The sequence below is a fragment of the Ptychodera flava genome, chromosome 18, assembly GCF_041260155.1.
Source record: "Ptychodera flava strain L36383 chromosome 18, AS_Pfla_20210202, whole genome shotgun sequence".
Classification (NCBI taxonomy): Eukaryota; Metazoa; Hemichordata; class Enteropneusta; family Ptychoderidae; genus Ptychodera; species Ptychodera flava.
The window spans coordinates 16,257,837-16,274,696 of NC_091945.1; the positions used below are offsets into that span (position 1 = coordinate 16,257,837).

Sequence of the window (16,860 nt, forward strand, 5' to 3'; positions counted from 1 at the left end):
TAGAGCTCACAATGAGATTAGGCATAGTGAGTTTTCTTTAAGGTAGAATGCGCCTCAGGGACAGATATTTAGACTCTAAAACTTTTTCAATTCTTTTCTGATCTACCACTTGTGAAGGTTCATTTTGAAACTATTTGAGTACAAATTTCGTCTTCGGTTTTTGAAAATCGAAAATTTTATTTTTCTCCATGGAGTTACCATAACACATGGATGGCTGCCATTTTGAATTCAAATATCGGTAAATCTTGTGTAATTTGTAAGTTTTTCTAGTACCAAAATTTAAACAGTGACCAACAGTTTTTATTCCTGATTTTGAAAGTGTATGATTGAAAGATTCCTTGAGGAAAATTTGAGCGAGGGTGCATATTACCTGAACATGATTAAGATATAGATATTTTTGAAGAGCTACTAATCAAATATTACCAGTGATGTTATATCATGAGGAGAGGAAAAATTATGCCAGTCATTCTGCTGTGATTGTGTTCACAAAACAGTATGTGAGGAATGTTTGCAGTTCAGTATCTAGGAACAGAAGCGCAGCGTACATTTGCATGTTTGAAAAACATCGCAATGCAAATTTTGGGAAATATCATCTTCATAGTCATTTCATTGCTAGATGTGATGATCAAATGGAATTGGTAAATTACTGTATTTTCCTGCTTCTCAAACTCTCCCAAATATGTCTACCCCATCTTTATGACAAATGGCACACAATTCGAGAAAATCCTGGATTACCCGCGAGATATCTCATCCCGACATCACCAATGAAATGATAGGACAGCCTCTTACTTTATTCATATTTTATTGCAAGCACAGTCCAATATACAGCTGTTGGAAACTCCTGATTATTAACAACATATCTATGTAAGACTCAGATGAATCTGGTAAATGGACAAAAAAAAACGAAAAACATTTTTTACATATGAATTGAATCAAAAGGCACCATTCTACGCCATCCTTTTTTATTTTGTCAAGAGTAGGAATACTGGTATTAAAAGCATTATATAACTGTTTGTATTACAAGTGTTTCTTACATTTTGCAAATTTTGTGGTTTACACTTCTGCATTGAAAACTTACAGCTTAAAATTTACAAATTCTTGAATTACAAAATGGAAAAAAATGTTTTTCTATTCCTTTTTATTGGCAACAATGAAACCCACAATTTTAGATAAATTTTAATCTAATTTTCTTTGGGGAGGGGAGGTGCAAAACTTTGTGGTTGCCTTTGAGGTGTCTGAACTCTGGTACTACGATGAAGAACAAGGAGGCCAATGCCTCACGAAATATTATTTCAAGCCCAGGACATTTTCAACAGGTAAACTGATTGACAGCATTGTGAAATAAACACTAGAAAAAAAGACTTTAAATACCAGGAAAGCTATAAAATTAAAAAAGAAATGTTAACTGGTGTAAACAATTGTTTTACAAGTTCAACAATAACATACGCATGATGACATGAAACTTCATCTGGTTAAAAAATTCAGGAAAAACACAAGGACTAAATAAAGGGATTCACTCAAGTTTGTTTAGAACTTATTGACTGATTCTCAAGTTGACCTGCATGACAGTCACATCACTTTATGGGAATTTTGCAAAAGCATCTCTTTTACGAGTTTCATCGCTGCTATGTTTTTATCATGCTATTATAATAAACAGCTGCCACTTGTCTAACAACAAACATTCATACTAGTTCAAACACAAATTTACTGAATACATTCTAAACTATCAAATAAGTCAAAATGTACAGTAATTTCTCTATGCATTCTCTTCATACATAAATATCTCCACTGCTTGAACCTCTGTCTCGGGGAAAAACTCATCCAAAATCATTTTGGCACAAAATTTTTTTCTTAAATTTTTGGCACTGGATTTAAATGATCATAACTCTGATATTTTGGAGGCAAAAATTTGTCAAGTAATTTTCACTTGCATAGATTACAGGCCTGTAAATGTTTTGCAAGCATAGTGAACATGGTGACTTTAAGGAAGTATGCACCTCAAAAGTGAAAGATCGAAATTTTGCCCAAACTTTTCCTCAAAACAAACTTTCAACCACTTTCTTAGTAAATCACGAACAAAAATTAGGGGTCACTGCGCAAAGTTTGATATTAATTATTAATTGATATTTGAAATTCAAAATGGCCACGTCCTGTGTTAACTCTATAGGGAAAAGCAAAATTGTTGATGTTTGAAAAATTATGGTGAAAATTTTCATGACTCCAAGAGCTTTTAACCCTTTCACCACCATGGTTTGGCCAAATCTCATTGTTATCAATGGTGGTAGTTGACCTGTTTACAGGGAATTGGGGGTGAACAGGTTAAAATAAGTCTCTCCAAGCGGTAGACCTGAAAAGTATTGAAATAATTTGACTAAAGAGTGCTGGCCAAAGCCTATACTACCATAAAAAGACTTGGTGCCTGATGTAACATATTATGGGATACCCTGACAAGTACACAGTGTGATGAAACTGGTCTAACTTCTACAATTGTCGGTTAATCACAATGGAATGAACAAATGCTGATACAGAAATTAGGCAACAGAACACACATTGGCAGATTCAGGATTATCAAATAATTTGCAGTCTACAAAATCAACCTGACATCAAGAAATCTGGTAAAACTATCCTAACAAATATGATAATGCACAATAATGGGTGAATATACACTGAGTTTAAAATGTGAACATTAATTTTCTAACCTCTGGTAGCCTGGCTGGAATGTAGCATGGGCTGAACCCTTTGCATGGTGTAACAAATGATAGTTATTTAAACTGGCAAAATCTGCAGTATTACTGTACAATGAAAATGGCAGTAACAGCTACATGGGGAACGTTTTCTATTTCAAGCATTCATTTTTTATGAATTTCTACCAATTTTGCACTCAGTATGATCGCTTTTATGGACAGCGCCCTCAATTGGCCTTGACAAAACATGCCCTATTTTATATGAGGTGAAAACGTCCAATAATGTCAAAATGCAACAGAGCAGAATTTTAGTTGGAAACAAACAAAATTATGTGAAAACTGACAATTTTTGAAACTTCATGCTTCATATCCTACAAGATACTTCACAACGAAATCAAAATCTGAAATCATGTTACATCCCACACAATTATTTAAATAAACATCCATAATCCAATTATTTGTGGAATTACACAAATGTGAATTATCACTATGCCTGGTAAACAATCCTATACCTGATTAAAATGAAAACAGACTGTAAATAGTTTCTTACCTAATAATGCATAAGAATTCACGTTGTCTATTAAAGTTTGTCTTCGTGATAATTAAATATAATCGTAACTCTATACTTGTAGACTTAAAATACTGATTAGCAACACTAAAACTATTCAGATGATGGTTTTCAAATAAAAATTCACTTCTGACTTTATGGACAGAAAGAAAAAATGATGTGTATGAAATTTTCACCTAGTATTTCCATTGTGTTTGATTTCATTGGCTGACATGTATCATGTGACCTACGAAATTTCTGTGATTGGTCAGTGAACACCATGACACCCTGTGCACAGGAAGATGTATGAAATACACGAGGTGGCACCTCAGAACTATGTATAAAGCTATTGTCTCTTGTTAGTAGGTATTACATATGGAAGTAAGGACGTGACAGTTACATACTTCTCATTGATTGTCGAAGGTCAAGGTTGTTAATAATTATGGGATACCACACTGTAGAAAACACTTGATAAACCTCTGTCTCATTATACAGGCTAGACATAATGGCACAAAATCTCCTTGTAAACTTCAATAAGGCACAAATGCAGTTATTTTATAAAAAAAGGTCAGTGCAGAGCACTGTGTGAAAATGATCCACACTTATTCCATTATAATTTATAACCTTTATATATGTGATGTTCAAACAAGAATGCAAAGATGTCACAAGATTAATTCTTCATTGATATCTATCATGCGGGCGATTTTTCCTACTATAAAGAAAGAAACCATATTAAAAATGTTGATTTTACCACCAATGCTGACTTGAATAAGTAGTTTACAACATTGCCTGGGTATTAAATAGTAGTGTGAAATGGGAAAAAATTATGTTGAGGTACATGATCTTTGCAGGAGACAATTGTTGGCCTGTCACACTCTCTGCATTAGAAGGGAAGACATTAGCTGATGTACTCCAGACTTCAAAGAAAAGAAACGTCAACAGCTCTTTTATAAATACTAATCACATTCCAAAAAATTCTACAATGCTACATGATTGGTTTTTATATTTGTTTCATATTTCATCTAAACACTGCAATAACAATAGATTGATTGGCAGGCTAAAATACTACAGAAATTGTCTTTGAAACGCTGTATTACAACAAGCCATTCTTTCAATGACTGTCTGCTTTTTCATGTAACTTTTGGCCGATGTCTTTGCTTGTATCGACCAATTTCATAGTCCTTCACCGCTGTATTAGGCATCAAGTTTAAAAAGCCAATCCCTGGCCAAGCACAGCTCCATAAATAATTCAATCCAAAGTTTCAGCATTTCCCGACTTGGCAGCTTCCAAATAAATATTTGTCACACGTAAAATAAATGAAGAAACCCTTTTAAGCCGGGTATAGCGTATTATTGAAGTCATCTTTGACCTACTGGATTAGTTATTTTCAATGCAGTATTGCTTTTTTCGGAAGATATAAAAATATGTACATTCCGAAATATGTACTTTCCAAAACGTCTTTTTTAAAGGTTTTCGAGCAAAAGTTCCGATAGCAAAACAGAAAGCTAAAATGGTGTAACTGAACTCATTCCAAGAGATCACTCATGAATATGACATGAGAAGCATCACGACTTCCAGTGGCCCCCACCCCGTGGTGGTCAGAATGTGATAGCAACGTTGTTCATACATGCAAAGGAAGACTTTCATAAAAGGCACTGTGGCTTATTTCTTAGGGTTACACTGTTTTCATAAATCCCTGTACAGATACTCTTTGAAGAAAGTGCAGTCAAATATCTTATAGATATTATACTTGCATATCAACTGGCATGAAGGTTTTTTGGTTTTTTTCTGTGGAAAGCATTGTTGTCTGGTACAGATTTCAGAATAGAAGTAGATAATTATGAGTCTGAAAATCCCATACATAATACAAAATCTACAGAACAAAGCAATATCTCACTGCATGGACACTGGTAGAGCAAGCTGATACTGTTCTTTGCCATAAATTCTATGAAAACGGAGAGTATGTTAGTTCAGTGTCGCACTCTCACGAATCCATTAATATCCTGATATTTATGATGGTTATGTCATGTTCAACATTTTGCTCACGGAGTGGACTTTTCCCTTGAAAATTAGTTATGACAGCAATTCTTGGAAAAAAAAACAAAACTTGTAAGTGAATACGGTTTTATGTTAAAAAGGTCTCTGATAATCATTATGTATGGACGTGAAACAGTAACAAATCTTGCCATCTGAAAATCTTTATCCACTTGTCGCATATTTTCACTGTTACAAAAATTTCGCTCATCATAACTCCACCATGATCAACAATACAGTAAATTTTCCTGTCAAAATATATTTTCTTTCAATATACATCGAAACCCATTTCTATATTGCATGTTATGAAATTTAGTTTGATGTCATCAACTACTTCCAAGTATATTTTCTAATACAAATGTTTAGGAATTCTGTGCCCGAAGAAAACATTTGATCATTTCTTACAAATTCAATTCAATATATAAAGAATGGAGAGTTTGCTCCATGTAACTGGCAATATTGTTGAACATGCCAAAAAAGGCAAAGTGTGGGGAAGACGGTCTGATATTTTGCTTGTAAATACTGCTTATCATTTCAAATATTTCAAACTACTCAAGGTTTCTACCGCTACACTGAAAAGTGACTTTATCTGACGGTTTTGCAGAGCTTTTTCAGTATTTTGTGAATTTCATCGAATGTTATTCTGTCTGCCGGGTGGTACTGCCAGCATTTCTTCATGATGTCATAAACTTCTGGCGGGGTGCCCTCTGGTGCCGTCATTCTGTAACCTGTTCACACAGAAAATAGAGGAAACCCCATCAACTTGTAAAATATTCAAGCAGCAAAATACAATTGTGTCCCAGTAGCGAAAGGTTATCATGTTAGTGCGATGAAATACTCTGATTGGTTAAAGTCTTGATGTTATCTACAGAATAGTTTTTGGTGCTCTCTTATGATAGTGGGTAACGCAGTAGAATAAGAAAATCCTTTCGCTGATCACTGCGTCTCACGAGACCAGACCAGCAGCACGTAGTAAGATGCAGATACAGGCAAACCGCCATTTTGAAATGTGGTAGTCTTTGGTCTCCGGGAAGTTGTTAATTGCACATGTCCGCACATAGTGCATCCTTTTTTGTCGCGTGATTTTAGTCTAGTCTGGTAGCTTCAAAACTTATAAGTATGGTTATTAAATTCTTGGTCAAATTCTAGCCATGTTCGCATCATGAAGCTGTGATAATTTTAGCTTTACTTCCAAGTAAAATTGAACAGCCAATGACAGCGCCCCATGATTCAACCAATCAGATTTCGTAATGGCGGTTTTCCCATTACCTGCCTCTTTGTGCTTGTCACTGAGGAGGGGACCAGCCAAGAAAATCCTGAAAGTATATATCTGATCAAGTTATGGTGCCTTCTTTGTAAATAATATACCCCCTAGAATAGTTTTCAGTTGTAATACGGCTTTAATAGCAAGAGCCTAGTATTAAACATAATTATTTTATATATCCCAACAGCAAGTTCCATATTAAGGGAGATCTTACATTTAATGGGCACATTTACTTTTGTTTGTAGTAACTGGCTATCAAGCAAAAAAAAATATCAGAAAAGATAAAACTTACCATTTTCAATTTTTTCCCTGGCAACTTGGTTACCCATTCCTGGGTATGGGATATTACCTCTTGAGAATATCTCCCACATTAGAATACCATAACTCCAAATGTCGCACTCTATTGTATATTCACCTAGCATCAAATGAAATTTAGAGTTAGAATTTGACATATTTATCATTTACCATAGGAAATTTTAATGTTTGCATAATTAAGAGGAAAATGCTTTTGTGTGTTTTCAGTGACCATCCTCAAATTAGTTTTTTCTTTATACCTTCATGCTGATGTACAAATACATTTTGCCATATTTTGACATGATTATTGTTTTGTGAAAAGATTTTATGGATTCCATAGTAGGGTAGCTGGTTTTTGTTGGTGAATGCCAACTGAAACCCTATACTGAACATCAACGGAGGCTTTTGATATAGAAAGTTATCTGTCATAAAATGAATTTTGTTAACGTCTATAATTTGGGTATGAACAGCATTGTCAAATAGTGTAAGTGTATTTCAGGTAGAAGAATTTAATAAATATTCTCCACAAAACTATTCTCATAAAGGTACTACTCTGTACAACCAAAATCTAATTCACCCTTACCATAGTTCATGGCTTCAGGTGCTGTCCATTTGATGGGAATCTGTTTCATTCCTCCAGAGACCATGTAAATTCCATCGTCCTCTTGCCTCGACATGCCAAAGTCACTGATTTTGACAACGTCATTGTCACCAACCAGGCAGTTTCGAGCAGCTAAATCCCTGTGTAAAGTGGAATATTTATTGCAAGAATGTGAATGCTACAGCGATTACACCTGTGATAATAACAGTGACAGACAAATACCGAGAAATCCCTTTATGAGGTGCATTCTTTATAGCTAAATGAATTTTGAGGTAAAAAGAGGGAAGCTGCAAAATTGGAACGACAATAATTGCTAAATGAATATCAAATTGTAATAGTTTTTCACAGATTTGTGAACAAGAAAATATGCAGATCAGTTCTGAAGACTGGCAGATATTCAAGTGCCTACAAATGCCATGGACCAAATTTGGCTGAAAATAAAATTTAAAACTTTTGAGTGAGATCTGTGACATCAAAAGGGCAGGATATATTTCTGTTATTCAGGATCAATGACTTCATAATACCATAAAACCTAGCATTCATGTAAAAAGCATTCACCCTTTTACCACCATGGTTTGGCCCAAAATCAATTGTTATCAATGGTAAGTGTGGACTTGCTTACAGGAAATTAGGGGTGAACAGGATATAAAGGTAGGGGTCAGAAGCAATCTGTTTTGTATCATTTCTGTAGCCTATTTGTCTGAAAGTGAATTCCATTTTGGTTTGCCGAACTTCTTGTTGGCCAGTTTTGGATCCGCTCCTTCAAGGTTGCTTATGCTCCTGCTAACACAGATATTAAAATGATCTTTCAAACTTGTCCATTTATACAATTTCCACAGGCTTGCCACACATGGAAAATTATCTTCATAACAAGTCTGAAATCTGTTTTTCAGCCATGTGAGAGACACAAGCAGGCACTTCTGAGCAAAACCTAAGTTCTCACTTTTCAAAACAGTCACAGCCACAACAGGGTCATGCGTCATGAGACATCCACTGAAAAAATATCAGGGAAATTCCATAAATTTGAAGAGAGATAGGTTTACATACCTGTGTATACACTTCTTGGAAGCGAGGTAGGCCATCCCAGCGGCAGCATTTTCGCTCATTCTCACCAACTGAGGCACTGATAAACCACCACCTTTGTTTCGCAAGAATGTCAAGAAATCACCGCCTGGAAAAATGCCAAAATTATGAAACTGAAAATCTTTTCTGATAAAAAAAACTTGTAAATAATTCTTTTACTGGAACTAATTTTCTTTCAGGTGTATTGCTAGAAATATCATGATATCTAGGAAGCCACAAAAATGTTTTGATATTATTATATAAAGAGCATAGAGACATTTTCAACATTTACAACATGACAGAGACAGTGAAAATCATGTACTGTATGTTAAAAGAATCCTAAAATAGTCAACTGTGTCACTCTTGAAGGATTTGGCTGAGTGGTTTTGACTGTGATGTCTTCGTTACGTGACTGGGTGCCGTACATTGTGAGTTTGAATATGATCAAAAATCTACTGAATTTTCATTTCATTTCATTTCTCTATTTCGGGAGTGCAATGAGATTTATTTTCTGTGAACACTGTCATTTACCAGAGATGAATTCCATCACAATATAGATTGGATGTCTCTCCGTACAAACTCCGACCAATTTCACTATATTTGGATGGTCGTACTGTCGAAGGATTCTGGCCTCCATCAGGAATTTTTGCCGCACAGTCGGGTCGACATTTTCCCGGCATGTCTTCACGGCGACTGGGGTGTTGTCTCTCTTCAAGGTTCCCTTCACGACGTCACCAAAGTTACCCTGCAATTTAAAAATAGTGGCAATGTCACGAGTTGCTCCCACAGAGTTATCAAAACAAGCTGAAAAATGTATGTATTAGGAAAACTTCACAAAAATACAAAATTGAAGAAATTTCTCTGAAAATTTAAAACAAGCAACCTAACAGCTGAAGTACCTAGAGAATAACTTTTTGTGACACGTGTGTTGATGGAGGAGGAAATCTTCAATAGCCCACTTCAGGTCGACCTGACTAAAAATATCAAAGCTATCAGACAGGCAGTTTTTGAGAAACAAATTTTTTTACCAAAAATGGCACAAAGTGCCCCAAAATACAAAATTGCAGATTTCATTCTAATTTCAATATATCATATTAAGGTAGACCCTAGGAACCTGTATACCGAATATTAAAGCTATCAAACAAGTAGGTTTTGAGAAATACATTTTTCGACCAAAAATGACAAAAATTGCCCCAAAAATACAAAATTGCAGATTTCTTCAGAATTCGAACACATCAAATTTTGGTCAACAATTGAACTTAAAAAAATCACAACTGGCATCATGCGATCACAGCTTATGACCAAAGTATTAAGAAAGTACATTTCACCATTAAATTTTCACACAGCGAACCCTTCTAAAGCTTTCGGTGTATTATAAACACAGCCAATCTATGACATACTGTTTGTAGGTTGAATTACCTTGCCGAGGAATTGACCTATGATGATGTCATCATGAGTAAGGTCCCACTCTTTGATGATTGGATTGCTAATAACAGCCAGTGACGCTTTGGTAACTGGCTTGCCACTTGATAATTGGTATTCGATCAGATCAGAAACGGTGGCAAATCCTTCTCCTTCCAGACGATAACATCCCTGCTCAAAAAAGAACATTGTTAGTCACCGTCAATTTGAAAGTAAGTAAAACCATATGACATGTCAAAAAAATGGTGACCAATAAATAAAGATATGTACAACATGAGAGAGAGAGAGAGAGAGAGAGAGAGAGAGAGAGAGAGAGAGAGAGTTGTACAAATGACGAAATGTCAGATGATTCTGAAGGAGCTTATTGTGATGAATGTTTATATCAATTCTGTTTCATTCATGATTTTGGAAGTAGGTAATGACTGCAGATAAATATAACCATCTTACTCCAATGGAGTTCGCCACTGCAAAGCTTATTGAACCAAAAGTATGCACAATTTTCTTTGATCTTCTCAAATGATCTTTCAAAACTTTCATGTTTATCCATGGTCAGAATATGGGCGTTGACATTCAAAACTTCAGGATTACACTTATTGTTTTTTGTTCTGAACTTGACTTTGTCATATTTTTGGAGATGAAATGGTCAAAAAACCCACTTTTAACAGGGCGACTAAACAGCACCTTTTCAGCAAATCATGCCATGTCTTCCTCATTGTTTCTCAAAAACTGTTACCTCTCTTACATCTTACACCATATAACTTTTTACTGTTATTTTCGGGTAATATGAGTATTGCTTAAAGGTCTGGTGAAATGGTCCCGTTCGTGTGACTGAATATCTTCAAGGGGGTCAATACTATTACACTCGCAACAGAATTGCAACCTAAAAGTACGTGCAAGTGTTAATTTTTTTTATATTTCTATGCGCGGGCTTCATGGGGTCATTTTGCCACACTCAGGTCACGCCCATAGCGGGGATATAGTTGGCCGTCTGTGACGTCACAGTGTGTTCATTTACATCGAATAGCGGTCCAACGCCGCCTTATCTCTGCCCGGTATCCGCTAACAAAACAGGCTCCAGTGTTCGCGCTGCCCATTTGCCGCGTTCGCCAATGCGAATCGAAATCCGAAGTGGCGAAAAAAATCGATCCTAATTCGCCACAGCGGCGAAACTGATTTTGTTTAAAAAATATGGTAAAATAAAGAAAAAACGTTGGTTTTTTAGTCTTTTGTTTAATCTGCGTCTCTCTCTCTCTCGGCGATTCGCAAAAACTGTGTCTACTTCCGTATATTGCGTTCTTTCCGTCGTACGTATTTGCAATCGAGCCAAGTCTCGCGAGAGATTTGACGTCATTTAGTCTAGTGTACAGCATGCATAAATGGCTCTCGCGAGAATTGAAACTTAGACACACGCAATCGAGCCCTCGCGATAAATTTGACGTCATTTTGTCTAGTGTACAGCGGGCATAGGAACGCTCGCTCGCGAGAATTGAAACTTTTGCTATACATAGCAGACATACGCATTTTAATCGAGGCAACAAGGATCGGTGTTGCAGTTGATTTACATTGCGGTCTCGATGTTCTGTGTTGTGCATTTTAATCACAGTCTTCAACATTCCATGTTGCGGCCGATTTGCATCGCGGTCCCCGTGGCCCGGTATTCCCCGTTGTTCTTCAATTGCCGTCCCAACGACGCGTTCCGTGTTGCTGTCGATTTGTATCATGAAGGACTCTACCTCCATGATTTGTATCGCGATCTCTACGTTCCGTATTGTTGTTCGTTTTAATGGTAGTCTATTCAGTGTTGCTGTTCATGCAGCTGATTTGTAGTTATAGTGCATTTTAATCACGGTCCCATTTACGTTTTAAGTTACTGTCGATTTGCATTGCGTTCCCGACGTTCCGTGTTGAAGACAAGTGCATTTTAAAAATAATGGCAGTCACAACGTTCAGTGTTGGTGTTCATGCTGTTGATTTGCATTGCGGTCCCAACCTTCTGTGTAGCGAGTAGCGAGGCAGGCTCAGCCGAGGGACCGTGGCCGATCGTACGAACCAGCAGAGACAAGCACATTATGGTTCAAACACTCAACACTTGACGGGAACTTGAAAAAGTTTACAGTTGAGCCGTTCATGTTCTTGCCGCTGTCACAGCACCAAAGAACAACGTTCTCCCATAGTGAAGGAGGACACTGTCCTGATCATGTAAGCGGAAACCCTAGAAGTTACCCCCCGTAGGGAGCTTACGGAGGTGTGAAATACTTTAATTCCCGTTATGAGATACGGCGTCGGGCAAACTTCGGAAAGCCGAAAAAAGTCGACTGGAGAGGCTCGGGGGACACGCCCACATTGCATTTTTCTTTTGCCATATTTCATAATCACGCGCGCTAAACGAAAAAAGAAATGAATGTAACTGTTTTATAGACCATCAACTGTATTTCTGTGATTTTGCAACATGGGCATTTCACCAGACCTTTAAAGTTGTCCATGCTTAATTTCTTCTCTATCTTATTATGCTCCAAATCTATTGATTTAACTGTGAATTTCTCCAAGTTTAATTTTTCAACTCACATCTTTTTCCTGTATGGGGAAGTGTTTGTGTTTGTCTTGCCACTTCACAGACAACACAAGCTGTCCCGTGTTGTCTCCTTTCTGTCTCACAAGGAAATCTCCGTTGTTCTGAAGAAGTTCAACAGCTTCCAGCCTAGGGATACAGCCATGGTACCAGTCCTCATCGTCCAGGGTTTTGCTGTTTGAAACCTGAAACGCGGAACAAAATGGTGTTAGACCGATGGTTGCACAGAAACTTGACCATTCACACAAAGCTGAAAGCTGATACTTCACAACGCTATCTGTTTCATGAAAGTACCGGTATAAAGCCGGCTGTCAAAGCCACACTTTGCCTTGAGGTTTGGGTTTACAGAGGGTGGAAGGGAGAATGGAAAAGTTTACTTCTACTCTGGAATATGGACCACTCAGAACTAACATGAGAAAATAAATTCAACAAGATGGATTCAGAATCAACATCAGACAAATTCAGATACAGCATTATTTTCAAAGTGAATACTGATTCTGTTTGGATTGCCTACAACACCTGCATATCATCAACGCTGGCAATGCTGAAGTCCAAATTATAAAACCAGATGCAAACAAACTACACAGAGGACATGACATACTTGTGCTGTTTTTCTCACAAATGGAAACATTTTATGAGAAATTGCACAAAGTTGATGTTTATGTCACTTTTATGCTACTTTTTACATCACTGTATCAGCATAATTCACAACAAAGAAATCTGATGCTGAATCTGATGTGCATCAGAAAATCAGGATCTATTCAAACATTTTGCTTTTGAATTGGATGCTGATTTTTGATGCCAACTTTTCTGGCATGATGTAACAGTGTTGCAGCCAGGATGCACCCTTGCAACAATATCCCCGAAACGGAACCCATTGTCCCGCATTCTTGTGTACTGCGGGCCATCTAGGGTACACTCATGAGTCAACTGTTTGGTGAAGTCTGCAAGTAATATCTGTTACCGACTACTACCTTTGGTTAGCATGATCATTTTGAGGCTTATATTTCCATACTTTCAGAGACAATGATTACATGTAAAAGTAATTAGAATGCTTCGCTTGGTATCATAACGTACTTGTAGTCTGACTGAGCTCTGATTGGCAGCAGATATGGTATACTTGCCTTAAATTCAAGAATAATGACACAGTCTCAATAACTTTACTTTTTTGTGTGAAACTAATTTGTTACAAAGTAACATAAAATTTGATTGCAAACTGCCAAATATTGTCCCCAAAATTTACAAAATATCCCAAAAAATAAACGATGGTGGGACATGGTGTCCTCTGATTTAAAATTCCTGGCTGCAACACTGGATGTAAGAGTTAAAAATACAATGGTTAATACAAACATCTAGCAAAATATAACCAATGATACAAACACAGTTATGAGGTCAATGGTATAAAATTTTACCATCACCTCCCATCGGGTATTTGTTGCATTCAAAGTAATTATTTGCATTATTTTCAACAAAAATAAATACTTCTCATCTAAAGTTAATATAACGATGTACACTTATTTAAGATTTACATAATTATAGACATTTTCAGGTGGAAAAACAACTAATATACCCTGTGATCTTTAAAAAGGTTACACCATCAATTAACATCAGTCGCAATACTGATATTGGGGTTTGTCTGTCGTCACACAAACACACAGCTTTGTAGCATTGATCGTGGTTGTGTTACTGAGTACAGCATTATATGTATAATATCAGTTCCTACCGACAGAAGTTAAGACAAATTTTGTCTTTTTCGCACCTGTGTTTATTACCATTCTCCCTTGATCAGTAATATTTATAGATTTAACTCATAACTACAGTAATATCACTTGTAAGGAAGTACCAATTTTGTCATTCCTTAAATGATTATTTCCTAAGGTCTTATAAAAACTTTTAAATGTACATTTTTGCTACATATCAACTGTGCTGTTATTAGGAACGACCCCTATTGGTATTTATGATTTCTATGCAATCATCATGTAATCTATAGTTTATTACACAGCAAAGGCTGGCTATGACATGCATACTGTACGCTATATACTCTCATCACTACTGAGCCATGAAGGGTTGGAAGTTACGGAGCAACATTCCTGTCGTAATATGAGATATTCACTGTAGAATTGATTCAAAAATGATTAAAAACACTTTCCAATCCAAGCCCGTGACCAATGAATGCTTGATTATTGCTGACTCTGAACACCAAGTTGCAGATAATTCCACAGCTCTTCACAAATGCAGTGGTTCATTGGCAATTTCCGAAAATGTGCATGAGGCTTATGTGATCTAACAGATGTGTGTAACCGAGAGAATATCTTATGAGCGGCAAAGGTACAATTACATTTTGTATACCAGAACTGCTAGGATGGTTGTTTCACCTGTGAGTTGCTAAATGGGTGTAATGACCTTAACAGTATCAAGTGACCTGCAGGTACAGAGAAGAGACTGTTTTGCTCAAGAAGAGACTGAGTACAACAATCTCATAGCTTGTTTACGTACAACTCTAATAAAGTCTACCCCGAATAGTACATGTAAAAAAATCCCCTATTACATGACAGGCAACAAATATTAGTTGATCAAATTTTTCTGAAACACATTTGTACACTTGGAGGTATTTTGGATTATTAAAACCACAGGACAATTTCTTGCGCAAATTCGAAAGACACAATTTGTAACAAGATGTCTATAGATATTTTTATAGGTCCTCCCCGCCATCAAAACATTTTTCACAGACTGTAATTCAAATTGGAATACCAGTTATTGATTTGTTATTTTGCTCCGAGTAAAAGAATAGTTCAATGAAGAAATGAGGAAGTCCGTTGGAAATCCAGGTCTGTTATCTGACTGCATGTTTTTATCAACTGATGAAAATAAATTATGAATTTGGCTCCTATCATGAATGTGAAAAAAGCAGTAACAAATAGCAAAAATATAATATCACTTTAGTTCTTGCTGTACCTAGAAACAACACGTCATTAAAGCAGGAACTCTTAGAAAAATTCAACTGCAATACACAATATCTGTGAATGAAAATTAGCTGAATTTACTTCTGTAACTATTGGTGACAGGAACTGTAATGTAGACCGGTACTTTCTGTTCCTAGTTTTTTTTCTCTCGTTCTATTTGATAACAAGTTCACAATCTCTCTGGTCCTCAGACCCCTGTAACAGAGCCCATACGTTATGCTACAGTCTGTCTGCATATCTAGGTTGCATTGTTACTCATGATAATTGCCTTTAAATACCAATACATATAATGCTCAAAGTCTGATAAAATGATTTCCCCATACAAGTAGTGTATTAAGAAATACTGCTTCAGTATGTATATCAAAAAATGAGTGATTATCGATAGAGGACATTTGTGTACCTCACAGTGTACCGGTAGTATACACTACCATAGACAAGAGTCCATATTGGAAATTTATTATGCTCACATATTAATACAAGTTGTACACTGATAGACCTTTTAACACATCTCTTCCATGTTTCTCCTGTATCAGAAAACATTGTATTATAAAGTTTTAAAACTATGGTATCTGTCCTGTCAACACAAAAAAAATGATCTAGTTGAAGTGAATTTTGAGTTTAAATGTTATCTTCTACAATGGTAACATAAGGTAAGTAAGATGGATGGAATGTTTGGGTGAGTTAGATGAGGAGGTTAAGACTGGTGGGTTACGCATGAAAACAGAGGCATGCATTGCACAGCAAACTATTAGGCAAGTGACATGATACCACTGAGCAAACTTACCAATGTGAATTGAAATCCTCCGTTGGCTCTCTGAAGCATGGGATGAAATGTCTTTCACACAGAACATGTAAAAATCTATCATCCCTAAGTATGATCCCTCGCAGGATGAAACATTTCAGATGTTTTTTTGCCGGGGTCAAGGAATGGGGTATTACTGTCTACGGGCAGAGGTTTGAATAATGTGCTGACATGTCGAAAAGTGAAAACTGCCTTAATTAATACAGGGCTCTACCCTACTCATAGAAAAAACATAACAGAAACAATGAGAGTCGGTTTTCAATAAGTATTTTTTGGAAGGGAGTACAGGTTTGGTTGACAGCTGCATTGGGAATTGTGGGTAGGGTGCTAAGCAAGCTGGGCTCTAATTGGTTGACATGCAAAGTGCGACTTCCATGGTGTGGGTTAGACAGACATTCAAGGCATGCTGGGTCTTGCTGAGGAAAAGCGAATTATGTTTGCAACTGAATCCAGGCCGGTAGTGGGACCTTATAATGACAGAATTGACGTGACAAGTGAAAGCACATCAAAATATGTATTTGTTTCACATACTGTACAACGTGTGCATACAATCTAAGAACTACGTGATGGGACATTAAATGCGAAACGATAGCGACAATATCTACATTGCTTATATT

At 36.5% G+C, this 16,860-nt stretch overlaps 1 protein-coding gene across 5 annotated transcripts in view; it reads right to left on the reverse strand.

The window, feature by feature from the left end:
- Positions 1-785: 785 nt before the first annotated feature.
- The window catches only part of LOC139116987 (tyrosine-protein kinase Fer-like), a 47,588-nt gene continuing 31,513 nt past the window's right edge, over positions 786-16,860 (reverse strand). For all 5 annotated transcript variants that reach the window (XM_070679775.1, XM_070679773.1, XM_070679776.1 and 2 more), the window contains exons 11-17: positions 12,475-12,663; positions 9,907-10,080; positions 9,019-9,232; positions 8,473-8,596; positions 7,408-7,565; positions 6,823-6,945; positions 786-5,994 (exon numbers count right to left, since the gene is read on the reverse strand). In XM_070679775.1, coding sequence (XP_070535876.1) covers positions 5,852-5,994; positions 6,823-6,945; positions 7,408-7,565; positions 8,473-8,596; positions 9,019-9,232; positions 9,907-10,080; positions 12,475-12,663 — 1,125 coding nt within the window. In that variant the 3' untranslated portion in view covers positions 786-5,851. The remainder of the gene's footprint in view (positions 5,995-6,822; positions 6,946-7,407; positions 7,566-8,472; positions 8,597-9,018; positions 9,233-9,906; positions 10,081-12,474; positions 12,664-16,860) is intronic.